Source organism: Pipistrellus kuhlii, unplaced genomic scaffold, assembly GCF_014108245.1.
Source record: "Pipistrellus kuhlii isolate mPipKuh1 unplaced genomic scaffold, mPipKuh1.p scaffold_m20_p_27, whole genome shotgun sequence".
Taxonomy (NCBI): Eukaryota; Metazoa; Chordata; class Mammalia; order Chiroptera; family Vespertilionidae; genus Pipistrellus; species Pipistrellus kuhlii.
In genome coordinates this window covers 89,548-114,930 of record NW_023425526.1, presented here as the reverse complement: position 1 = coordinate 114,930, position 25,383 = coordinate 89,548, and the positions used below count along the sequence as shown (strand labels likewise).

Sequence of the window (25,383 nt, the reverse complement as noted above, 5' to 3'; positions counted from 1 at the left end):
TTCCATCATTTTGATGTATGTACATAAGTATGTGCTTGATTTTTTAAAATTATTTATTTTGTTTACCACAAGTAAAACTCAAGAATTGTTCTCTCTCTCTTAAATTCTTTTTACTGTTTAACTTCATCACTGCTGTGTATGTGCTCCCTGAGAGTGATGCCGGTGCTTATGTAGGTGGGTTCCGACTCACGAAGAAAACCGCATTACCTGGCGCTGTAGGAGCAGATCGCCAACATAACCTGTGGACCTGCTGCATTGCCTTCAGGACCAACCACAAGACCAGGCACCTAGCAAGTATGTGACAAAACTTGCTATTGAACGCGTTTCCTTTGGTTTTCGGGGTGGGGAGCAGGCATCATGCGTGCTGCCTAACACATAGGACACACTCAATACATCTCTACTGAACAAATAGTTTGTATTCTGTGTCTCCAGGCTCTACTATTGCAGGACAGAGAATCTGCTATGTGCCCAGAGAAAGCTCAACCATGTTTGCTAAGGGAACAAGACAATCTCCGCAGCACTAAAACCCTCCAAGGGTCTCACGGTCAGGCGGGGCCATCACCGGTGCACGGAGGCACCAGCTCAGTAACAGGCGCACGGGCAGCGTCAGGAAAGCTACACGGAGACACGAGGGTTTCCTAAGGCAGCTGACATCCAGGGCTCAGAGCTGCAGAGCAGAGCTCAGCAAACTGTCGCTGTGGGCCCACTCCAGCTCACCACCCTTTTTTTGTTTTTGTTAATCCTGATCCAAGGATATTTTTTTCACTGATTTTTAGAGAGAATGGAAAGGGTTAAGGGGAAGGGGTGTGTGGGAAAGAAACATCAATGTGAGTGAGACACAGTGATTTGGTGCCTCATGCATATGCCCTGACCAAGACTGGTGCATCTGGCCTGCAACTGAGGTACATGCCCTACACTGGATTCCAACTTGGGACCCTTCAGTCCACGAGCTGATGGTTTAACCATTCAGCCAAGCCAGCTAGGATGTGCCACTCACTTTTGTATGGCCTGGGAGCTAATAAGTCTTTACATTTTAAATGATTTAATTTTTTTTTTTTTAAAGAATGGCATTAAAAACAACTCTATAGAATTCAAAGGACAATGTCCATGAGGAAAGGGTCATTGGAGCACAGCCTTGCCCATTTATTGACAGAGGGCCTAGGACCACCTCCTGCCCAGCGGCAGCATAGACTCACTGCCACAGAGACTACATGGCTTAACCTTCCATGTTGGCATTTCTGCCGCTCCCTGCACAGATGGAGAGAACAGCCTCCCAGGTCTGGGCGGGCCGCCAGCTCAGTCACTTTGTGGCTAGTGGTTATGTCCCATCCAGCCAGCTCTGCCGCCAGGTTGCCAGCCCCACCCCATCCCTCTCTGTGACTTTGCTGCCCAGGTCTCCCCTCTGGTCCAGGTCCATGTGAGGGGGGAGTGAGGAGAGAGCGCTCCAGGGCCACACAGAGTAGGGGGAGCCCAGTCATGCTCCTCCAGGAACTACTCCAGGGTGACCCCCCTCTGCTCCTGGGGCACAGGGACCCCCAGGCCTGGTGCTGGGCCACACCCCTCTTCTGGATGCCTCCTGGTGGAGAGGCCCATCTGGGTGGCAGGTTCTCCTGGTGGCTGAGGGTACTGTGTTCTGGGGTGCTGGCATCGTGGGGCGGGGCAGAGTGCTGTGTCCCTGCTGGGCATCAGGTCCTCACTGTGGAAGCTTTCGGGCCTGCAGTGGAGCAGGCGCCTTGGAGAAACCTGGTGTGAGGGTGAGGGCACACAGAGGGACACACGTCAGTCTCTCACTCTCGCTCACCTGCCTCCGGTGGGCTGTGCTGCCTCCTGCTCACAGAACACAGGGAGCCCTGCTGGGGCACCAGAGCACACTTCTCCCAGGCTGGCTTTGGGGGTGTCAGGACATGCTGGAATTCCCTACAAGTTCACGCTGGGATTTCAAAACAAAATAAGGTGGGAGGAAAGTGCAGAGCTTCTGCTAAAGCTGAGATTAGCAACAGCTGTGAGGCCCCACAGCCCTTGGGACAGCACAGACAGACCATCTTCTGCACCATTAACAAGCTTACACACCATAAAGGAATCACACTCACCCCGTGTCCTCTGACCACGATGGACCGGAACTCCCCGCGCTGTCCCCATCTGGAAGCTGCAGGAACTCAGGCTCGGAGGATGGGTAGCTCACACAGGCGCCCAGAGCTGGTCAGAGAGGAGAAGGGACCTGTCCCCAAATCCAAGAAAACTCCCAGGCCTGAGCCTGTAACTGAATGACGTGCTCTGTGAGGCCAACCCATCAAGCTTTGAAGAATTGCTAATTGTCTTCTTTAAATCACACAAATCACACCAAGCCCACAGCGGAGATCCAGGGGCACTGGAAAGTGCCCAGAAGGAGGCTGACTTACCTTTCAGGCCGCCAGGTGAGCGGTCACTGGCAGCATCCCTGCGGCTCTCTAAGCTGCCTGGCCGGGACCCTGAGAGGAGAGGACCACCCTGAACCAAAGGGCCGCTGACCCAGTCTAACCCAGACTACACCATCCAGTCCGCACAGAGGACAGAGCAGAGCGATTCTGCCACAGCTCAGGCAGCGCCCTCAGAGGGACAGACCCAGGTTCTAGAGACGCCCTAGGAGGGGTCTCTCCTCCCCTGAGTGCCAGGCCCTGTGCCCAGTGGGCATGGCTGTGTGAGATTGACAGCCTGTGCTTCTGTGTCTGTGAGGTCTGGGGCTGGGGCTCAGTGTTGTTAACAGAGGAAATTTCACACAGAATTCCGGTAGAGACCAAACAGGGCGGCTCTGGGAAAGGAAGAGTTGGAGGGGTGGGGAGCCCACCCTTAGGACACATGGAGCTTCTAGAACATGTGGAAACACGCTGCCTAGACCAGGACAGTGGCACCGGGTGAGGGCAGGAGCCAGGACAGGGCAGAGTGTGAGTGCCCATGAGTGCACAATAGAGCCGGTGCCCTCTCTGGGGGCAACTTCGCCTCGGTGGTCTGAGGGGGTGGGTGCTGGGGCCTCAGAGGAAAGACTCCGCTTCACTGAAGGGATGTAAGCAGGAGCTGCAGCTTAGGCCTCTCAGTGTGGGGGGAGGGGGGGTAAGAGAAGGGGTGTTGAGGAGCTGTGGGTCCCCATTCCCCCTTCAGCATTAACACCTCCACTTTACCTCCTGTGGGTATGGGGCTTGCACACAGGCCTTACTTGAAGGAAAAGCACTGTTGATGGAAACAGGTGTAAGAGCCCAGGCTGAAGGGCACCACATACAGCCCCCTCCCCGTGCTGCCTGCGGTGGGAACTCCAGCTCCAGGGACCTCTCTCAGGGGCTGGCATCTGAATTCTAGCCTGCGGAGAACATAAGGCTGGAGAGCCTGCAGACATGAAACATCCATGGGGAATCCTGGGCCTTTTGCGAGAAGCACCTCTGACTCTGACCCAGCCTCTGAGTCCTGGTTGTGTCCAGCTCCTGGAGGAGGGAGGGACAGGTGGACCGTGCCCTTAGGGAGCAGGTGCCTGCCTGTCCTATCGCTCCTCTGTTTCTCCTGCTGGGACAGCCTCACACTCAGGACTCTCTGTGACTTAACTTTAAGTCACACTTCCGCCTGCACAATGACTGGCACTCCAAAGGACAGCAGTGTCCTGGCCTGAGGGCCCTGCAGCACAGGCAGCTGACACTTAGTGTCCCGGGAGCCCCTCCTACCAGCTGCACCGAAAGCAGGGCCCTGAGAGCAACCCTCTCCCAGGGCCTGGGCTCTCCCGGGGCTGGAGGAAGGAAAAGGAAAGAACCACCACCTGAGGGAGGATGTGGGCTCCCTAGAGACTGAGCCTGCACCAGCAGCTCCTCCAGCAACGGCCAGTATCCATGGGCCACCGGTCACTGCTCTTCCCTGAGAAGGACTAAGATGCCCTGTGCTCAGGCCTGCCAGCTGCTCTCTGACAGCAGCCCTGGACCCCTCCAAACTGACACCAGGGTCTCCATTATGCAGACAGCTCTAGGTCCACCTGAGTGTGAGCACTGGGCTGCCAGGGAAATGGCCGTGGGCAGTGCTGGGTGTGCAGTGTGAGGGGCCCTCGGCAGGCTCCACAGGCATCTGAATAGGCCTGGGCTCTGGCTCAGGGTGGGATCCAGGCTGAGACAGCCCAAGGGTTAGCCTGGAGGGGTGGGTCTGGAGCCAAATAGGCTGCTGGCAGACCCAGGGGAGGTGGTGCTCCTGGCTCCTACTGGAGCCCAGGCAGGGCTCCTGCTCTGCCGAGCCTGGGAGACCTGACCGACTGCTGAGTGCCCACAAGGGACAGCCTGCCCCAGCCACACAGGGCACCGTGACTCTGACACCCAAAAGTGAGTGGCTGCCGTTTCAGAGTCTGGCCAGGAGCACAGAGAGACTGCCTCCTGCCCTATGCTCACTCACCTCATCTTCTCCCAGGGGAGCTTCTGATTTGAAAACAAGGGGCCAGGTCCTGAGGCTGCCCCATGCAGCCTTGAGGGCAGAACCCTGGCTGTCTTGCTGGGCTTGTCAAACCATAGCTGCCAGGTCCTGTGGGAGGTAAGATTATGAAAAATCATAACCCTGTGTCTTCTCGTCAGCTTCTAACACCCAGGACAGTCCTTTTCAGCTTCCTGCTGTCCTCAGATATTTCATAGAAGCAGAATGTCTTTTTAAGTGTTCAGCTTTATTTCTCCCTTTCTGTTGCATCTTTTAAATTTCTGAGTGCTCTTCCCCAGATGCTCCTTTTCATAGCATCCTGCTCGGATTTCACTGGGCAGAGTGGCTCACTCTGAGGTCATGAGGGGCATTTGAAAGCTTTTGTCTCTGCCCAATGCCCGCTGGCTCTGTTGCTCTCACATTGGTTTGTCTCCTCTGGTGCCCGGGGACCCTGACCTCTCATGGCTCCCCCTGGCAAGATGTGACCCGACTGCTCTGCTGGGAATGTCTCCTGCTAATCAGATGCCTTGAAGAGGATGTAATGTCCCATCTAAGGTGTGAGCACGCATGGCTACTGGCATCCGGAGACATCCAGCCTGTCCATCCCTCTGAATCCCTTGTTTTTCCATCTAGGACCCCTGCCCTCCACTCCATGGACCAGCCTCCAGTGCAGGGACCCTGTCAAGTCTCCTCCTTGGAGAATACATCTCCAATGTTGCCTGATTTTAGCCCAAACTCTTGTTCATTCATCTCTATTCAGGAGCCACTCGGTGCCACCAATCTCTGACCAGTGGTGTGGGTTCCAGGTCTCAGGCCCAGGTCTCCAGATGGCAGAGTTACCCTCCCAAAGCCGCACAGCTGTAGGCGGAGCTGAGCTCTGAACCTGAGTCTGTGGGACACCAAACCTGTCCACAGCTTCACCCACCTGCTGACCACCTCTCAGGCTGAGCGGCGCCTCTTGCCCCTGTGAACCGGGGTCTTTGGGAAGGACCTCTGGCTGAGATGCTCACCCACTTAGTTCTAGAGGGACCCGTGACTCACCGTGGGTGCAGCCTGGGTGCCTGGACATGGACGTGGAGGTGGAGCTGGAAGGAACTGAAGTGATGGCTGCGGATGAACAGGCCCCGGAGCCCAGCTCTGATGGTTAGCGGCGACATCCATGTGCTCAAGGCTGCCTCTGGGTGGAGCCACTCCCTGCGGTATGAGGTCCCAGGGCCTGGGGCAGAGAAGGGCAGTGAGAAATGGAGCTGCAAAATCCCATGCCAAGGTGGGGCGATCACAGTGAGGCCTAGAAGCAGAGGCAGCAGGGCCCAGGGAGCCCAGGGACAAGAGCTGGGCTGTGTGCCTCACAGATCGGGGTCTAAGGGGAGGCCCTGGCGGCAGCCTGAGCTGGAGGCCCCGGTCTGCTGGCCCCGACTCTAACCATGGCTCACAGTGTGTGCCGCCAGCAGCTGGGAGAAAATAAAGGATGAGCTCAGGAGGCTCAACAAAATGTTGGTAAAAGTCCGACATGTTAACTACTGGGCCCACCCGCCGAGCCACTCAATCCCTGATGTGAGAAGACCAGGCCTGTGGCTGCTGGGACCACCCCGACCTGTGGTCCAGGCCCTCAAGCTCAGGAGGGGAACCCTGCCAACAGGCTTCCCTTATGATTTCACAAAGAAGTTCACTGTCACCCTAACAGTCATGTGTTTAAGGAGTTTTCATCTCTACATGGTGACTTTGACTCAAGAATGATTTTTACCTTCTATTTGTTGCAATCTGAATTTTTTACTGTGAACATATACTCTTGGCAAAGTTAAATAAAATACTAGTAAACACAACACCCACAGTGGGGAGAAATACACACCTAAAAGACCTTCACCTACCTCCTTAGGAGAGGGCATGGGCTCTGCAAATACAAGTGAAAAAATGCGGTTGCAGTTCCAGGGAGCATCAGGACAGGCTGGTTGGCACAGTGTCCTGCTCCAGGCAGCCGGAGGCCTAAGGACCCAGAGCCACGCCCACTGAGGGTATTTGGGCCCCTCCACACTCTCCCAGGACCTGACCCTTCTCTGCCCCTCAGCCACCCAGTGCCTGGACTCACTGGGAAGTTGAAAGCAGCCAAGCCTTGCAAATTGAAATCATGGAAAAATTTGGATTCTGAAGGATAAGCTTCATGAGGAGCAGGATTGAAGTCTGGTGGGATGAATCTGGCAGGCGTCCACTGCATGATGTCAGCATGAGGAGCAGCGGAGAGGTGGAGATGCCAGACAGCAGCCAGGGCAGAGAGACTGTGTTTCCGACAGCATGTTGGGCAGGCAGGTGGGGTCCAGCATATGGCAGCCCAGGAGTCAGAGCGGTGCATGCCATGAAGTCAGTGCCACATCAACTGACAAGAACAGTGCAATAGTCACCCGTTTACTTTTACAGTGACCTTGTGTTTATAGTGACAGTGGTTTTCCACTCACAGTACTGATAAACATCTTCCCTTTTAAAATAAAATGGACAGAGCAAGTCATATGTAATAATATGAATAGAATATGAATAATCTATAATATGATATAGACTTTGCAAAATCGTGGAGGTGATACGAGGAAGGCTGAAGACAGAAAACAATGCAGTAGCTAAAGGCCTCCGTGGACCAGCGCTCCCGGCTGATGGTGACTGTGAGCTGATTCCTGTCTGGCCACAGCTGCCCTCCCAGCAGCATCCAAGACATCAGAGGACCTCAGCACGGTCCTACAACATCACTCTGGGATGAGCCCTGGCTTGGCAACATTGACCCAATTTTATTTGAGGTGCTGAGTGGAGCAGCAAATTCTTCAAAACACGGAGCACATCTAAAAAGGGACTGCTCCACAAAAGCCAAGTTCTGTGCTCTGACACCGGAAGTGGAGAAAAGGGCAGCAGATTTAAAGTTAGCTGCCCAAAAACGAGTCTTAAAAAAATCTCACTTGACAGGGACCACAGAGTTCCGGAAGCCTAGCAACAGCTGATGCGTTCTGTGCTGCAGGTGCAATGAGGGGCTGGCACTGGGCCCGGGACTCACTCAGCATGGACACTCTGGCCCAGGGAACTGGGCAGGGATGCCCCGAGGCTCCCCTCACACTGGCCGCACTAGAATACGGTTCAGAGGCTGTGACAACAGTTCTCTTTTTCAGTCAGAATCCACGTTGGTACTTGAAGCTTGGCTTGGAATTTGGGTCAGGAGGAGGGGTCCACTATGGGTCATCTGGCCTTTAGCTACTGTTTTTCTGCTTGTCTGTCTGAATTTCAGCCATGAAGGAAGACACTGCTGAAGGGAAAGGATTAGAAATCCCAGTGTCTGAGAAAGGGAGGGGCTAGTCAGAAGCAGGTGCGATGTCAGAGGAAGACCAGAACCTCAGGGCTGTAGAGAAAGCCAGGTGGGCAGATGGAGACTAGGCTTTGTCCTTCTTTCCCCTTCTCCAAAAGCGATACTTTTTGCGCTGAGTTACTAAATTGTTACACCCCCCCCCTCCCCCCAATAACACAAGAGAGGAAGGGAAAAACAGAACAAAACAGCAAATAAATGAAATGAATAACAACAAAGGACTCCATTAGCTAAATGTTCTTGGGATATCAGAGTCCTTCCTGCCCAGGAGAGTTGGAAACAATATCCTCGGCACAACCAGAATCAGGACTCGGTGAACCATTATGCTCTGACTCTGCTTAATTCATTTAGTGGCGTCCTGTGCCAATGCTTTACTGAGCACATGAGGAGGATTCTATTTGCTCTAGGAGCTGATGCCTTAGACTATTTTTCAATGTCAATGTGTTGAATTATTAAATAAGAATTTTATTAGTTTAGGACCTGGTCTTTCTTACTCCTCTGCCCTCCCTGACAACTTGGCTCACACACAACTAGTAATTCCTGCTCCTGTTCGAAGACCTTGGGACACTTCCTGGGATGCTTCTGGCTGCTGCAACAGGACAGTCTACCTGAACTGCTCACTGATGATCCTTGTACATCTGAAACAGCCTCTTATGGAAGGATGAGTTTGAAATACCTCTGTTTCATACCAAAACACTGTGAACACATTGAGAATTATTCCCATTTAGATCCCTATGCATCTTCTGCAAACCTACACTTCATGACCTTTGAATTATGGAGTCTTATCAGAGCAGACAATTGGCCTAATTTCCTGAACATGTACCTGAGCATAACTGTTTTATCTGATTTCTGATTTCTGATTCAAGTCCATAGCAGGACCCCTGTTATTTCTCTTTCCACAGCACCACCTGGTGGCCACAGCTCACATCACAGCAGAAGGGACCCACTACGCAATGCTGGTGCTCCAGGCTTGTCAGCACCTTCAGGGGCCAAAGCAGCTTTAACTGCAGGCAGTGCTCACAGTGGTTATGAGCTCAGGCTCCATAATCTGTCAGGCCCTGGTTCTGAACCCAGCTCCACCCCTTATTCTCTGGGCAAGCACTTAACCTTGTCAAACCTCACTTGCCCAGCCCTGCAAAGGGGATAGGAATCCTGGCTGCCTCACATGGCATGTGGAACTAAAGGAGAGACATAAAGTGTGAAACTAGCTAAAGGGTGCTGAGCCCAGAAAGAGCACCATTACAGGCTGCTGTTACTAATATCTACCACTGACTTGCACATTCACAGATCCAAACAGCTGTTTGTTTGTTAATCCTCACCCGAGGATATTTTTTTCAGAAAGAGTGGAAGGGAGCGGCAGTCAGAGAGAGTAACATCTATGTGCGAGAGACACATTGATGGGGTGCCACCCACACACCTTGACTGGACCCAGCATTGAGCCTGCAACTGAGGTATGTGCCCTTGACCAGAACCAAACCCTGGACTCGTTAGTTTGAGGGCCGACCCTCTAACCACTGAGACAGACTGGCCAGGGCAGTCTTTTTTCTGAGTTTCGCTAGCTCAGTTAGGCTGATTATCGTTGATTAAGTCAACTTAGACAATAACACAAGTGGTTATGTAGCCTGAATGAAAACCAGAGACAACAGACGCCTCTAGATCAATGTTAATAAGCTTCGATATAATTTACCTGCACGTGAGTGTTTTACCTAATCACCTCCTATAAAGACTGGGAATGCAAGCATGATTCCCAAACTCTGGTATGGATGCGTGTGCACACTTTGTTTTTTGTGTTTGGAGGGACACACCAGGACCTGCGGTGGTGACTGTCACCCAGAAAGGTGAGTGCACAGGTCACACTCAGCAGGCGCTGGTCACAGGCCCTCGATGCTGTCACAGCCGCCCCTGAGGGCCGAGTCCCAGGCATGGGCTGGTCTCAGGAAGTCCTGGTGTCCTTCATCAATGTAAATGCTCAGGGTGCACGTTTGGCAGGCTTCTAGGTAAGCCATGTAGGATATAATATTTAAAAGTAAATTGAAAACTAAACCATGTTTAAGGCAAGTAAGATGCGCTTTCCCCATCTCCCAAACCTTAACATCCCTGAAATCAGGTTGCAGCTTCGAGCCTGTCTCACAGTCACTGTTGCCCAGGTGGCAATTCTGACAAAATCTCCACTGCCACAACCCATTCATCTTCTTTTTATGTGAGCCCTTGTCCTGACAGCCTCTAGATGCCATGAAATACATAGAGCACATGCAACTGGAGATCCAATTCAGAGCCTACGGCGACTCCACAGGACAGCCCAGAGTGACGAGTACAGCGCGCCCCGTGGTGGCGGACTTCTCCAGATCAGGCTGGAGAGGAAAGCGGACCGCTTTTCGGGGACAGAACGATCAGAGCCACGGGAGGCCTCGCTGGAGACCTTGCCTCTGTCCATGAGGCGCTCAATGCACCGCGGAGCTCCCTACAGAAAGGGCCTCTTGTAGGCCTGGAGGAAACCGGGAACCCCAAACACAGCCTCTGTGGCAACTGTGTGGACATCAGCTCTGGATATCCGAGTCCCGCACACAGTGTCCATGATGCGTGAGGCTCCTCTGCTACAGGCCCTGAACTGTTCTGAGACAAAAGTGCAGCAACACTGTGGGTGTTCACATACCTCAGGAGGCAGATGTGTGTGTGTGTGGAGCACGCCCCCTTCAGGCTCCTACACACACACACACACACACACACACACACACACACACACACGTCTGAACACCCAGCATGCAGTCTCCTTGGTTCTCCCCTGTCCCTGATGGCAACCTGAGATGCTCCCCTTCACTTCCTGCCTGCAGCCAGGTCCGCTCCTACCTTTTCCCTCGTGCCCCCTGCAGGCGTCTTGCTCTTCTGTCCTCTTTGAGCAGCGTGAGGTGGCCTCCAGGGGCTCCGGCTGGGATTGAAGAGGCTGAGAAGTGTTGAGCTCAGACGGCTCTGCTTGTTCTCTGGAACTCCCTTTCTTTCTTCTGATGAATTTCAGAATGGCTTTGGCTCCAATCCAGCGCTTCTTCCTTTAAGAGGAAGGTTTTCAGGACACAGCCAAGCCTCACTGCCCCCAGCAGGTCCCTGGGTGCCTACACGAGCTGGGATTTCCTTCACCAGCCTGGGAAGGTGGCGGTTAGCTGGTTCAGGATGAGGGTGCTCTTCAGCATCGCCACGCTCATCCCACCTGGGGCTCAGGAGGGGCACACGGACCCAGGGATGGTGAAGCCTTCCTCCTGGCAGGAGCCCACTCTAGCCCCTCGGGAAAACAGAACCCCCAACCCAGCTCTCAGCTCTGTTCCTGTGCCAGGTGCAGGAAGCGGTGCCGTGCTGACCGAATCATGCTGGTTGGCAAAATTCTACCAAAATGCCATTTTCTGCTAGAGCTAATAACACGTGGAAGGGGCTGGTATACTCTGGCCGTTCCCGGCAGTGAGGAGTCTGGGTGAGAGGAAGAGGGCAGGAGAGTGGGCCGCTTCAAGTAGAAACAGCGAAGCCTGGCCGGGAGCCCGGTGGTTGGAGTGCGGGCCTGAGCACTGAAGGGCGGCGGGTTTGAGCCCCCATCAAGGGCACATGCCTGGGTTGCAGGTTCAATCCCCAGCCTCAAGGTGTGTGCAGATGGAAACCAATTGATGTGCCTCTCTCACATCGATGTCTCTCTCTCTCTTTCTCCCCTTTTCCTACCCCCCTCCCTTCTACTCTCTCTAAAAATCAATGGGAAAAATATCTTCAGGTGAGGATTAAAAAAATAATCAATGGAAACAGTGAATGTAAAGGTAATACGCTACAGCTAACAGGAAATGAGGCATTCTAATGTCACAAGGACCACAGCTGGGTTCTGATCCTGGCTCTGCCATAAACAGCACTGTGCTTACACAGCCACTCCATTTCCTCATCTGTGTCTCAATCTCCCTGTCAACAAAAGGGTCAGGCAGAATTCTGTGGTTCTGTGATTCCTACAGAGAGGCCCTGCGGATTCATGTGATTTGACCTCAAGGTTGGGCTGGGACAGGTCAATGGGAAGGCCCAGAGCCTGGGCTCAGGCCGGGCCCAGGGGAAGCCCTGCTGCTGGCAGACTTGGGGACCCAGAAGGCTCACCGCCAGGGCTGATGCTCTCTGCAGAAGGGAATGTGTGTGTGAACCGCCCTGGGGGGTCCAGTGACCCCAGAGGAACGGAAGTCTGAACAAAAGGTTCCTGTGCTTGAAGACAGGGATGGGCGTCCAGATTCTGACCCAAGCTTCCTTCCCAAAACAGAACATGGTTTTCTAGGTCCCGCAATCTTGAGACCAAGCCTGATACGCCTGTTTTAGTGGCTCTAAAAGCTCAGACTCTCTTCCCCTTAATCAGGCTCCTGGCCAGCTGTCATTCACCATCAGCATAGGATAACCCTCAGTACAGAGGGCAGGACTCAAAGAAACGCTAAATTCTTTCGGTGCTGGGAGGGACCTGCACACAGGGCAGCTGCCATACAGTGGAATGTATGGGCCCAACAAACTGGTCACTGCTCTAGATGCTACAGCTTTCCCTACTCGTAAAAGATCAAGCTTGTCTTCCGTGTGTAAGTTACTGACGCTTAGATCAACTCACTTCTTTGGCGCTGGATCATGGAACTTGTGCTCAGCCATGCTTTGTTCCTCCAGGTTTTCATTCATTTTCTGTGAGGAATGTAATTTGTCTCTAACAGAGAAGAGAGAAAAAACAATCTGGTTTTTAAAATAAAACACATGAATTGATTCATCAGCCCTGCCTGGGACCTGGCCCAGAAGGAGCTGGTGTGTTTCTGGGACTCAGACATCACAGTGCTCATGGCCACCATGACCGCTGAGTTGGGAATCTGGGGGTGGAAGCAAGTGACGTGGGTCCAGGACCCCTAACATGTTGAGGAGACCGGCTGGCTGAACACCTAGGATCAGGCTGTACGTCACCCCAGGAGAGCAGACCCAGAACCACCTGAAACTCAAGCTGGGGAACCCCGAGGATTCCAGAGTGGTCAGCTCAGGAGCTTAGGTCCTCGGGTCAGACACAGGGCTAGGCTCGCTCCTGTGGGTGCAGACCAACGAAGCCTTTAGTGAGGGAGGGGTCTGCCCTCCGGGAGTTAGACGGGCATCAGGTGACAAAGGTCAGTTTAGCAACGTCAGACTTCCGACCTGGTCCCACTCCAATGTTAGGCTTCTGCTCACACTTCCAGGGAAGTAAACTCAAAGCCTTTCGGGGGCCAGACAGAGAAGATAGGAGCAAAGCGGCCTGGGAGGACCAGGAGGGGGTGGGACCTGCGGTGAGGCTCGGTGCATGGTGCCAGGTGGGACCTAACGCAGGGCCTGCAATCGGAGCCCCGCTCTCCATGTGGCAGAGCTTCTGATTGCTTTTCTCCAAGGATCCAGAAGCCCAGGCTCTGAAATACAATCTCTTCATTTCTAAATGTGGGAAGTCAGTGCACATTTTCAAAAAGCTGAAAGGATCAGAGAGACACATCTTAAGTCCTGGGCTTCCAGAGGGCTCCCCGCTCCTGGGAGAGGGAGCCTGGCCTTCCCGAAGCTGATGGCATGGGTGCTTTCCTGCTGGGTGTCTAGGAGCCGTGCCTGCAGTGCTCGCTGCACAGCTTCCCCCACTGGGCCGCTGGCTTCAGTCCTCTTCCTGCTTCTCCTCACCCCTGTGGCCGTGACAGCTCAGACCCCTGCTTTCCCTGCTTGAGAGTGAGAGTTCAGTATCGAGGCAGGTGCTCAGGCTCCTTAGGTCATAGGGTGCCCAGGCCCCACTGCAAAGTGAGCCCCGTGAAAAGTGATCTCTTGCTAACTGCTGGGCCCTTGGCCCCTAACCTGGTCTGTTCCCAGTGCCCTTGGCTCGGCCTCTGTTCTTATAGTCTGTGTTTTTCTCTTCCCAAGGCCGACCCCCAGTCCTATAAAGTCATAGCCTAGCTATCCTAGGGCTGGGGAGGTCTCAGCTTAGAGCAGGCTCAGGAAGCCTGCCCACTCCCTGGCCTCCTGCAGACACTTTCGATGCAAAACCATCATCAGATCGTCCCAAAAGCAGATTAAGAAACGTCAGGCAGGGACAGCGTCTTTGAAAAGCCAACAAAGCCAACCACCCCTACTTGCAGAAATCTAGAACCATTCCAGGGAAAGCAAGATAAAGATGCGCTGGTTAGATGGTCTGTCCCCTTGCCCTGGGGCCCCCAATGCGCCCAGTGGTCCTCTGCTGCGCAGAAGGGGGCAGTTAGTCTTGGAGCTGGAAGCCACGCCCCCTCTGTTGAAGGGCATCCATCAGCCCACACCCCTCCCACATACTGCCTCTGCTCCTCATGGTGCTGGTCCTTGTTCTCCATGTCCTCCTGGAGAAGCCTCTGGTTCTGCTCATTCAACCTGAGGACTTGGCTCTGCAGTTGAGAATTTTCTTCCTCCACGTTCCTCCTGAGACTGGAGAGACGCTAAAACACAGATGGGCAATGTCTCAAACACCACACACTCCCATGATTCCACTGCTGGGAAGCTACTTCCAAAAGAAGAAACAGGCCACGTGCACAAAGATGGCCACTTTGGTATTATCTGCTGGAATGACCAATGTGGCCAATGCCACGAAGACAGCCAAGCCTTCTGCCACTGCACCGTCCAATCAGGCAGCCAGTGGCCACGTGTGGCCGCTGAGCACTGAAAACACAGCCAGTCTGAGCTGAGAAGTGCCATAAGTGCAAAATATATAATAGGTTCAAAATATATAATGAGATATTTTACATTGTTTTTTAATTGTTAGTAACAATTACTAACAATTAACAACTTAAAAATAATGTAAAATATCTCATTTATAAGCTGCCCGACGCTGTGGCTCAGTTGGTTGAGCGTCTCCCCATGCACCAAGAAATCAGCAGTTTAATTCCTGATCAAGGTACATGGCTGGGTTGCAGGCTTCATTCCCCAGTAGAGGGCATGCAGGAGCATCTGACTGATGTTTCTCTCAAAAAATCAATAAAAACATTATTTTAAAAATCCCATTAATAAACTTTTGGGGTTATATGTGACATTTTAGATATAATCCTATCTAATAAAAGAGTAATATGCAAATTGACCATTATTCCACACACAAGATGGCAGCCCCTATGTGGACACATTCCACACACAAAATGGCCAGCAGGGGAGGGCAGTTGGAAGGAACAAGGCTAGCAGGGGAGGGCAGTTAGGGGTGACCAGGCCTGCAGGGTAGGGCAGTTAGGGGGGACCAGGCTAGCAAGAAGGGCAGTTGGGGGCAAGCAGGTCTTCAGGGGAGGGCAGTTAGGGGCAATTGGGCTGTCAGGGGAGCAATTAGGCATAGATCAGGCTGTCAGGGAGTGGTTAGGGGGTGACAAGGCTGGCAAGTAAGAGTAATTAGGTATGACCAAGTCAGCAGGGGAGGGCAGTTGGGGGCAACCAGTCTAGCAGGTGAGGGCAGTTAGGGGTGACCAGGCTGGCAGGGAAGGGCAGTTAGGGGCAACTGGGCTGTCAGGGGAGCAGTTAGGCATAGATCAGGCTGGCACGGGAGTGGTTAGGGAGTGATCAGGCTGGCAGGCAGAAGCAGTTAAGGACAATCAGGCAGGCAGGCAGGTAAGCCTTTGGGAGCCAACAATCCTGGGTTGTGAGAGGGATGTCCATCTGCCCACTGGGCCTAAATGGGCATTTGGGCATCCCTAGAGCGGTCCCAGAATAGAGAGGGTGCAGGCTGGGCTGAGGGGCACGCCCCTATGCAGAAATTTTGTGCACTGGGCCTTTAGTGGTTAAATAAAATAGACCATTGCATTAATCCCACTGTCTCCTTTTACTTTTTTAATATGGCTACTATAAAGTTGAGTATCACATGTGGTGGCCTGCATTATATTCTTATTGGACATCTCTGCTTTAGGCAGGGTTGGCACACTTTTCCTGTCAAGAGCGAGGCACTAAATATGTCAGGCTTTCCAGGCCGATAGTGGTCTCTGCTGCAGCTGTTCAACTCTGTCACTACAGCAGGAAAGGGCTAGAGATACAATGTACACACATGGGTGTGGCTGTGTTTAAATATCAAACCATAAATCTTTATTCATGGACACCAACATTTAAATTTCATATAATTTTCACTTGCCCCCAAATATTACCCTACTTTTGATTTTCCCAACCTTTAAACACTGTGAAAGCTAATCTTGATTCACAGCCTTACACAAGCAGGCATGGGGCTGGACCTGAATTTGGGGCTGAGGCTGGCCAGCTCCTGCTCTAGAATATCATTTTGTTGGTGAGCAGCAAAGTCCCAAGTTTTGGCTTCAGACAAATGGGATTCCAACCTGCTACTTCAGAGGGACAAGGATGGGAATCTCAGCTCATAGGTCATTGTGAGAATTAAATGAGATGACACAGATGAAGTATGGTAGCATCATACTTAGGTAAAAACTGCTGTTTGAATTTTAACCCTGCTTTTCTGGCTTTGACACTCGCTTACTTGCTTAAACAATAGGGTAGTTGCCTCAGCTTCCAGATTGAGACCTGGAGGCTAAGGCAGTTTTCCTGAGCCTGTGGGCCAGGACCACAGGAGACTGATTCCCACTGACTCAGTAGCTTCAGGAGTAGAAACTGTAGATAACCTTTAGAGATTAACCGCTGAGCTCTGCTTCTGTACTATCTGCTTTTGCAAGATAGGGCCACATTCTAATGTCCAGAAGGATGTGGCCGGGATCGACCCTGCGGGCTGTTCCCAGCCTTTAGAATTTAGAATTCAGAACAAAGGAAAATTCTTGTGACTTGGACCTTTAAAAGGACTGCCTACACCTGAAACAGTGCAGTCGTGTGGACTCCACCTACGTGTGCTGCTCTCACGGCTGTCCTGGCCAGTTCAATAAATCCTTGCCTGCTGTTTTTAATCAATCATCAGCCTCTGGTGGTCTTATTTTGAACCCAGGGTTGGACCTCACAACAACAGAGAGCAGAGTGCCAGTCGAAAGGATGGAAATAAAATGGTACTTGGCTGTTTCCATGCACTGCGCCAACCCTGCAATAGGCTAAGATGGGGTGAACGGTGTTTTGTAGCACACCCCTGCCAGTCATGGTGTTTATCCCAGCCACCTGCCTCCGGCTTTCCCTCCGCCTCTGTGTGACATTCACACACACCCTTTGAGCAGAGATGCCAATGAGGACTCATTCAGACCAGGCTGAGCCCAAGGCCTCAGCCCGGGGAAAAGGCCCATCCAGGGTGCTGTGCCCTCCAGCCCCAGGCCTCACCTGGCAGTGGTTGCTCATCTCTGTCAGGGAGATGTTCATGCTCTGGAGCTCCTCCCTCTGCCAGTTGCACTGCGCCTGCCAGCTGTTAACTTCCAGCTGGCTGTCATGCAGGGAGCTTTGCAGCTTCTTGGTGTGGATCTGCAGCTCCTCATGCTCCGTTTTCAGTTCCTCATGCAGGGCCTGCCAGTGAATGGCCTCCAGCTGTGTGTTGTTCAGGGAGGTTTGCATCTCCTTGGTGTGGGCACACAGCTCCTTGCTATGCGCTTGCAGCTCCCTGCTGTGGGCATGCAGCTCCTCCTGCTCCTCCTTCAGCCCCTTGCACTGGGCCTGCTAGCGGTTCACTTCCAGCTGCCTGGCACTGAGGGAGGTTTGCAGGACCTTGTTGTAGACCTGCAGGTTCTCCTGCTTCTTCCTCAGCCAGTTGCACTGCTCCTGCCAGCACTTCAGCTCCTGTTGCCTGTCATTGAGGGAGCTTTGCAGCTTCTTGGTCTGCTCCTCCTGCTCCCACTTCAGTCCTTTGCACTGGGCCTTCAGGCGGTTTACCTGCAGCTGTGAGTTCTCCAGGGAGGTTTGCAGCTCCTTCTGCTCCCCCTTCAGCTGCTGGTGCAGGAAACTGGCCCTGGGGTTGGAAAGACACAGGGCCAAGGGCTGAGGAGCACTCCCAGGCTCTGTCCCAGTTGTGCAACCTTAATCAAAACCACAACCTCTCTGGGCCTCAGCTTTTTCATGCATTAATGAAGGGTGGAGCAAATCAGCGGTTTTCAAACTGTATTCATTGGGGTTCTAGGTGTCCCACTGTGGGCTGTGGGACAGGACAGGACAAGCAGGCTCAGACACTATTCCACAGAGCATCCCTTTGGAGTCCTTACTATGTGCGGCTTTGGCACGGCTGCCTACTTGAAAAAAGGGTCCTTTGATTCAAACACTTAAGCAGGGGATCAGAAAAGCTTTGCTCTAAGGCGCTTTGTCTCTGCCTAGCTCTTCTCCCCAATTCCAACCCCTTTCTAATTCCCACACCTGAGATCAATAAAATAGGAGATTCTGCAGCGTTACGTAAACTCACTGAAATGATCACCATCATCATCATCATCATTATCCAACTGGGAATCCTGGGGGAAGATTTATACCAAAAAGCTCCTATGACCAGAGGCTTATGGACTCAATTTGAACACAGGTGTGTGAAGTTTGGCCCACACAGCTTTCTTTTTTTTAATTAAACATTTATTTTATTTCATTTTAAATCGTGTATGGTTTTATTAATTGATGTCTCCCCAATAAAGTCAACTACAAAAAAATAAAATACATAAAGGAAGGAAACAGGAAAAGATGAAAAGATTTCTCCGTTGTGGTCCTGTAACCTAAACCCGGTTTAAGAGTCCCCAGATTCAAAAATGTTTCCAGGTCCTCCTGGCCCTCTGGCCCGTCCAAACAAGCAGCTTTGTTTTTTTAAAAACAAACAAACGAAGTATTTTATCAGCATTCAAAAATTTCAAGTTTCACATCAACATTCAGGTATCTTTTTCTCAGGGGGAAAAAAAAGCCTGAAGAATGATGACCTGCAGCCTGGCCTGCCTCCCAGCTGACAGCCTTTAGCCTGGGAGTGTTCTCCACCAGGGCTGGCCTATGGCTGCCTCTCCTTCCCCGCCCTCGGGACCTGCCCGGCCACTGCAGGCCGCTGAGTTTACAGCCCCACAACACATGTGAAAGCAGGGCCGTGCAAAGGGAGGCTTCATATGGTCCTGCCTCTGGGTTGAGGCAAGATCTGGATTCAAATCCTGCCTGTGCCACTAACTAGGAGCACTGACCTTGAACAAGTTGTGTCATCTCCCTGAGCCTGTTTCCCCCTCTGTTGCTGCGGTTTTCTTAAGGGATAGCAATAGCTCTGCCAATTCTCATGATTCCCAGTATAAAGTTCTACCCAGCCACCTGGACACTGACTTAGTGTATACTGACTGTTCCCACCGGTTCCTGGGAGTTTCTGGTGACATTTTGTCTACTGATGAAGACATAAAGATGCCTGCTGTACACTCACAGCCAGCAGCACCATACCTGGGCCTGAATGACCCCGTGTGCCACTCGTATATTCCCCCTGAGGCCCAGGGCAGCCTTGCACCAGGGAACACTAGACAGCCCTTCAGCACTCCCTTTGGGGGCCATTTCATACAGGGAAATCGCCCGCACAGAGCACAAATAGAACACCATGGCACTCAATGGACCACGAACAGGCCGCTCCTTTGTGAGAGCCGGAAGAAGGCCGGGGTCAAAGGCCTTGTTCAACCTCAGCTGCAAATGTGCACATCATGTGACGCCAGCATCTCCCACACTGGGCATGTCCGTGAAAGGCCACGGGCACCGATTTGGGGGTCACCAGTACATTTCAGTGAGGAGGTGAACTCACAAATGGGAGCGGCAGAATGCTGAGGACTGAGCCTCTCTCCCTCCAGGGAGCGCTGGTGTTAGAGGGTGCAGGTGCCCGTGCCCAACAGTCATTGGCACCATAAATGTGAGAGGGGAGGTAATCCAAACCTAGACAATGCACCATCCCAGCTGCCCGAGTCCTTCCTTCCAGCCACCAGCTGGAGCCCCTTTCCCATGTTGCCACCAGCTGTTACCATGGCAGGCTGGTAAAGATGCAGCATCACCAGGGGTCTCTCTTGAACTCAGCTCAGCAGGTGCTGAGTGAGTGGGTGTGAATGACCTCCTGGCAGAGGCTCTGCAGGGGCCTGATGGTTACCTGTCCAGCTCTAGCTGCAGCCTCTGGTTCTCCTCGGCGGCCATGGCGCTCGTCCTCTGCTCCTGCTGCAGAGCCTCCCGCTCGGTGTCCAAGAGCCTCCACAGCTGCTCCAGCGCCGCCTCATGTTGGAGCTGGTCCTTGTAGCTGTTGAAGGGAAACACACCCGCTAGCAATGGACACCAGGGAAACTGCAAAGCCTGGGTGAGCGGCTTCTCTCTGCAGAGCTGAGGGAGAGGAGGATACGAAGGGGGCGGGGCTGGACAGAGAGAAGGGACAGACACTGGGCCAGCTCCGGAGGTCTCCTCCAGCCCAGGAGCCAAGGCCCCTCTTCCACCCGATGTGTCTCCCTAGTCCCTTCCAGTCCCTGTCAGAGCAGCCTCCCGCCTTTATCCCACGGGGAACAAAACCAGTTTCTGAGCTGTACGCCCTTCTCAAAGAAGCCACCACACACAGCAGAATTCCACCGCCCATAACAGCTGATCGCGCTCACCAGGCCCTGGGTGAGCTCTTCCCCCAGCTCAGGAGCACAACTCTCCCTGCCCTGAGCCAGGCAGCGTGGGGGCCAGAGGCTTGCCTGGTGGGGTCCAAGCAGCCTCTAGGGGCAGTTGCACATGCACATGCACATGCACACACCCTGCTCCTCAAGGCACCCCCAGTCCAGCCCTTGCCCCTCTCTCCCACAGCCTCCCCTCAGCTCGGGCTTCTATTTCCTTCCTGTCTCAGTCTGTGGAGGGTCCCGACAGCCCCCCCTGGAGGGCAGCAGAGCACAAGAGGGAGCCCCTGACCAGCCCCAGGCTGTTCTTCCTCCTGCAGGAACCTTCCCTGTTCAGGGTGACTCGGGAGCCTCCCCAGGTCCAAGGTGAGACTAAGTCATCCTCTCAGTTTTCCCCGTGCAGACAATCCCTTTCCAGACCCCCTTCCTGAGTCAGGCTGACAGAGTCCACCCGGGTTCCAGGTTTCAGCCTCTGTCTGCAGCCTCCATCCCCACCTACCCCTCCACCGGCCCCCCCATATCAGCTGTGCTTGTCCCATCTGCCTGGAGCCAAGACTTGTGGGGACTCAGACTCAGACACCTGCTGGGCGGCTGTTGGAAGACAAAGGTTCCTTCATATGGCCTTTAGCCATAGGACTGGGAAGTGGGAGGTGGGGGTGGGGGCTCTGCCTGGCTTTCAGGGCGGCCATCTTTCTCATCCAAGTTTGACAAACAGGGCCACGGGCCATAGGGTCCCCACCACTGCGTCCCTGTTGTGTCTTGGAAAAACACACGGAGCAAACATATGGCAACCATTAGTAATCACGCTGCTGCAGGGCAGAAACTGAGTCCTACTCCTCACTGAAACCCAGATACGAGGCTTGCCACCCAGTACATGGGCCAGGGGTACGAAGGAGCGAGTGTCCCAGTCAAGTGTCAAGTAAAATGAATACAGAGCCACTGGCCTGTGTTCTAGGCACCTCCACCTCCAACCTGCAGCCCTTCTGCAGACAGACAAGGGCCTCCAGCTCTCTGTCCAACCAGCAAAATCTACTGAGTCACACAGTAGGTCCATTAAGCAAGGAGCTACAGGCAGAACAATGAACTTCTCCTTCAGACTAATCAAATGCCACCTGCACAAAACTTCCCATGTGAACAGACAAAAGAATATATCCACACGGTTACCACAGGGCATTGAGGGTAAGGCCCGCAGCCTGGGGAGGGGTGGGCCCCACAGGAGGCTCCCACCATTAGTGTCAGACAGCACCACACGCCCAGTGGGTGCTCACTAAGCATCTCGTGAACACAGGATGGGTGCGAAGGAGGCAGAGATGGAGATGCCAAGAGGCAGAAGATGCTCATTCTGGCTGGAAGGAACGAGGGCCTGATGGGAGCAGACATCTCAGCCCCCCCGAAGGATGGGGATCTGGGTGGAGAAAGGAGGTGGAGGCTCCGGAGAGAGTCCCCAGGAAGCACTGGGTGAGGGAATAGATGAACATCATCGCCCCCACGCTCAGGTAGCAGCAGGCACCTCAGCAGGTTCTGCAGGCTCAAAGCCCTCCCAGGGAGATGCCAACTCCCTGCACCTCAGCTGCTCCCAGGGAAGCCCCACTGTTTGCCTAGCATCTTGCTGAGGCAGAGGCAAGGGAAATACTCAGCAGGGCCCCTCACAAGCACAGGAAGTGGGCAGCTCCCTCCTGTGCTGCTCCAAGTGTGGGAGCCTCTCCTTAGTGCATCTCTCCCTCTCCCCCCACCTTGGAGTTCTATGCACATCCACCTCCGCCAGGCTCTGGTCCTGCTGCACCTGCCGGGCCATTGCAATCACAGATCTAGGCGCTCAGCCCACGTTGGCTGGCTACATGCACACACAGCCCTGATTTGTCAAAAGCACAAAGTTAAGATTTATGTATTTAAGGTACATCACTTGTACCTCAACAAAGGGGTATGAAGAGTCAGAGGTAAAGGTGGCATGAGAATGGCAGAGTATGGATAAGTACTGGTGCAGGTGACGGGAACACGGGGCTTTCACTATATTGCGTACACTTCCATATATTCAGCAGTTTCCAAAGTTCAAAGTAAAAAAAAGAAAATCAGAAGCCCAGACTTTGAGACTTTGGCAGGTAAAAGGTCCGGGGAGCTGGGTAAGGCACGCCCTAAACATCGGCAGCTCTGGTGAACTTCCCCTCCTTGTTCTTGGTTTGGAGACAAAGGAAGAGGAAAAAAATCCCAGGAGAGCTGGGACCCCAATGCTGACGCCTGGATTCCCTGAGCTGGGATTAGCTGGGCACACCCTTCTCTTCTGGAGGACCCTCCTCCCCCTCAGTCTCCAGCTGCACCAACTCCACATCGCTGAGGGTGATGGTGGATCTCCTTCTCTTCACTGTGAAGCAGCGGGACCAGTGGACACATGAGGGGCCAGAGTGAAGGGGGACAGGAGCCTGGAGAGCCCACCAGCCACCCACCAGCCGCAGGCGCGCACCTGTCACTCAGCGCCTTGCTCTGCAGCTCCAGGGTCGGACGCAGCAGCGGCTTCTGGCGGCAGTACTGGTCCCTGAGGGCCTCGTGCAGCGCCCCCAGGCGGGCATGGTCCACTGCAGAGCCTCGTGGGCTGCCGCCAGCTGCTCGTGCTGCTCCTGCAGGGTCTCTAGCTCCCTCTCTGAGGCCGCCTGCTGCTGCTGGAGCTGCGTGTTCTGCTCCCTGAGCGCAGTGAGCGAGGCCCTCTGGGAGCTCAGCGTGGAATGTTCCGCCTGCCGGAGGGAGAAGGGATGGTGCTTCACCAGGTACAGGCCCAGGGGAACCACAGGCTCTGGATCCCCACATCCCACAAGCAGTGCGGGGCCAAGAGGGGGTCAAGTGCAGACACCAAATAGCAGGACCCTCAGGAAGACAAAACCCAGCCGTGCTGAGGACAGTTGTACCAGCTCTTAAGGAGCTGCTCTGGGAGGGCCCGAGGCATAAACCGACTGTCACATGGACCCAAGCTTAGTCCTGGGCCCCTCTCTGCACATGTGACCCCTCTTGGGCAATTTATGCCCTTTCTCTGGATAAGCTCCTCTTTGACTACTTTGAAAAGCACACAGAAAATCAGTAAGGATACAGGGTACCTGCACAGCACTCCTCACCCAGGCAGCCGATATTACAGAACACCTATCCCACAGCATTCAAACTCTCCGAAAGCTGACCGGGAGGAACCAGTCCTCACTCATTCTGAGGCCAGAATTACCCTGGTGTCCAGCTGCTGGTCCCGCGCCAGGCCCTCGGGCTGCAGGGGGTCCAGAGACGTGTGCAGCCTCTGGTTCTCCAGCAACAGGTCCTGCCTCTCCTGCTCCAGGGCACGGACCCTGTTGGGGGCTTTTGTCACGGCTCTGACCTCTGTGTCCAGCTTCTCGTTCCCCTCCTGAAACCGGTGCAGCTCCTGCTGCAGCTCCTGTGCCCGCGCCACCTGCTCCTTCCCCCGCTGCAGCTCCCCGCACAGCTGCCGCTGCTCCCACTGCTTCATGCTCAGTTTGCTTTTGGTCTCCAGGACCGCCCGGTGGAGGACTTTTCCCCATTTTTGTTGCCCTTCACTCGGGCCTTGCTGCTGGCTTGTGAACTCTCCCGCAGCGAATGCACCACTTGTTCAAGGTCCTTCATCTGCAGGAAAACACAATGGAAGACACAGGCGTGATTCCATTCCAAACTGGGGGCCTAATGTGTAGGCCTGGACGACCATCTCCGCATGGACCCAAAGAACGTCCTAACGTTTCCCAGAGGCCTTATATAGACACAAGGTGAAGGGCATGGAGATCCCCACCCAGACAGTTCAAGTCTAAACACATTCACAGCAGCTGATGATTTATGAACAGAAACCACAGCTCCTCTTTATTAAGATAATGACAGTGACTTCCTTGGTGCTTTTTATCCTGATCCACAGGGGCCCAGCAAGCTGGCCGCCCACCCCTTGGCCGCCCTTCACACTTTTCCCCTGCAGACATTGTACGTGATCGTCCCTCTGCTGTGCATGCTCACCTGCCCTCACCCTGGCCTCCAGCACCACTGGCTCCTCCTCACCCTGCCGGGCTCATTGTGAGTGACAGGTCCTCAGGGAAGCCCTGCACCAGGGTTCTAAACATCCTGCACCTAACAAGACTTTCCCTGGACCCAAGTATAATTCCTCAATAGCTCGTCTGAAGTCACCTGGCTTGTCACCTGTCATGCAGCCTGCTACAGTGGAAGCCATATCAGGGAGGTGGATGCAAGTCTCTTAAGTCTACACAGCATCATCCCAAGCCCTCCGTTTTGCTCTACTAGAGAGGCTGAAGAACTCAAGTACCTGATACCCAGCCTCCCTTGCAGCTAGGGTGAGTCAGGCGTCAGGGGAGGCCAATGAGATGTCCCCAGAGGGTACTGGGAGGCCTTCCCTCTGCCTCCTCACCCTCCACATTCTCCCTGCCCACTTCTTGGGGAGGTACAACAGCCACTGCCAAGACTGGCAGAGCAAGGAGAGAGAAGCCTGGCTCCAGGGTAGTGTCCCTGAGCTGCTGCCCCAGCACTGGGCTGCCTAGCTTGGGACTTCCTGTAGTGCGAGGCCAACCGGCCCTGAGGTTTCCACGCCTGGGCTCCGAGCGAGAAGCTGGACATGTGAAGGGGGATCTTTGTCCTGCGGGCTGTCCCATGTGCTGCAGGACATCGAGCAGCATCCTGGCCTCCCCACCACAGCAGGACCACTGCCCTCCCCTCCCCCCAGTCATGGCAATCAGAAACAAGATGGACAGTGCTGCCCAGCAGATGTGGGTCAGTGCTTGAGCATCAGCCTATGAACCAGAAGGTCATAGTTCGATTACCGCTCAGGGCACATGCACTGCCTTTCAGTCACAGTAGGCGGTGTGCAGGAGGCAGCCGATTAATGATTCTCTCATCATTGCCGTTTTTCTCTCTCTCTGTCTCTCTCTCTGTCTCTCTCTCTCCCTCCCTCCCTCCCTCCCTCCCTCCCTCCCTCCGTCCCTTTCTCCCTCCCTCCTTTCCTCTCTGAAACAAATAAAAAATAGATTGAACAAACAAAAAATTGCCAGTGTCTCTGGAAGGCAATTACTGTCCCCACCCCCTGCAGTGGCTGGAACTGCTGTCTGAACTGCAGCTGAGGGAGGAAACTGGTAAGGACTGCTGGATTCCCAGGACATGGCTGTGATCCTGGACTCGGCCTCTTGCAGGCAGGGGCGCCAG

General features: G+C 53.8%; 1 protein-coding gene and 1 long non-coding RNA gene across 2 annotated transcripts in view; both read right to left on the bottom strand.

The window, feature by feature from the left end:
- Nucleotides 1-895: 895 nt before the first annotated feature.
- Nucleotides 896-7,398, bottom strand: LOC123653030. Its single transcript, XR_006742663.1, has 4 exons — nucleotides 3,366-7,398; nucleotides 2,400-2,468; nucleotides 2,091-2,196; nucleotides 896-1,743 (listed from the first exon to the last, which is right to left on the bottom strand). It is a non-coding gene; the product is annotated as an uncharacterized LOC123653030 (long non-coding RNA).
- Nucleotides 7,399-10,445: 3,047 nt separating this feature from the next.
- The window catches only part of LOC118727992 (protein Daple-like), a 47,945-nt gene continuing 33,007 nt past the window's right edge, over nucleotides 10,446-25,383 (bottom strand). The window contains 11 exon segments of the mRNA XM_045587239.1: nucleotides 10,446-10,788; nucleotides 12,348-12,437; nucleotides 14,030-14,184; nucleotides 16,976-17,015; nucleotides 17,121-17,219; nucleotides 17,547-17,594; nucleotides 19,710-19,875; nucleotides 22,472-22,561; nucleotides 22,727-22,928; nucleotides 23,396-23,739; nucleotides 23,742-23,814. Coding sequence (XP_045443195.1) covers nucleotides 10,446-10,788; nucleotides 12,348-12,437; nucleotides 14,030-14,184; nucleotides 16,976-17,015; nucleotides 17,121-17,219; nucleotides 17,547-17,594; nucleotides 19,710-19,875; nucleotides 22,472-22,561; nucleotides 22,727-22,928; nucleotides 23,396-23,739; nucleotides 23,742-23,814 — 1,650 coding nt within the window.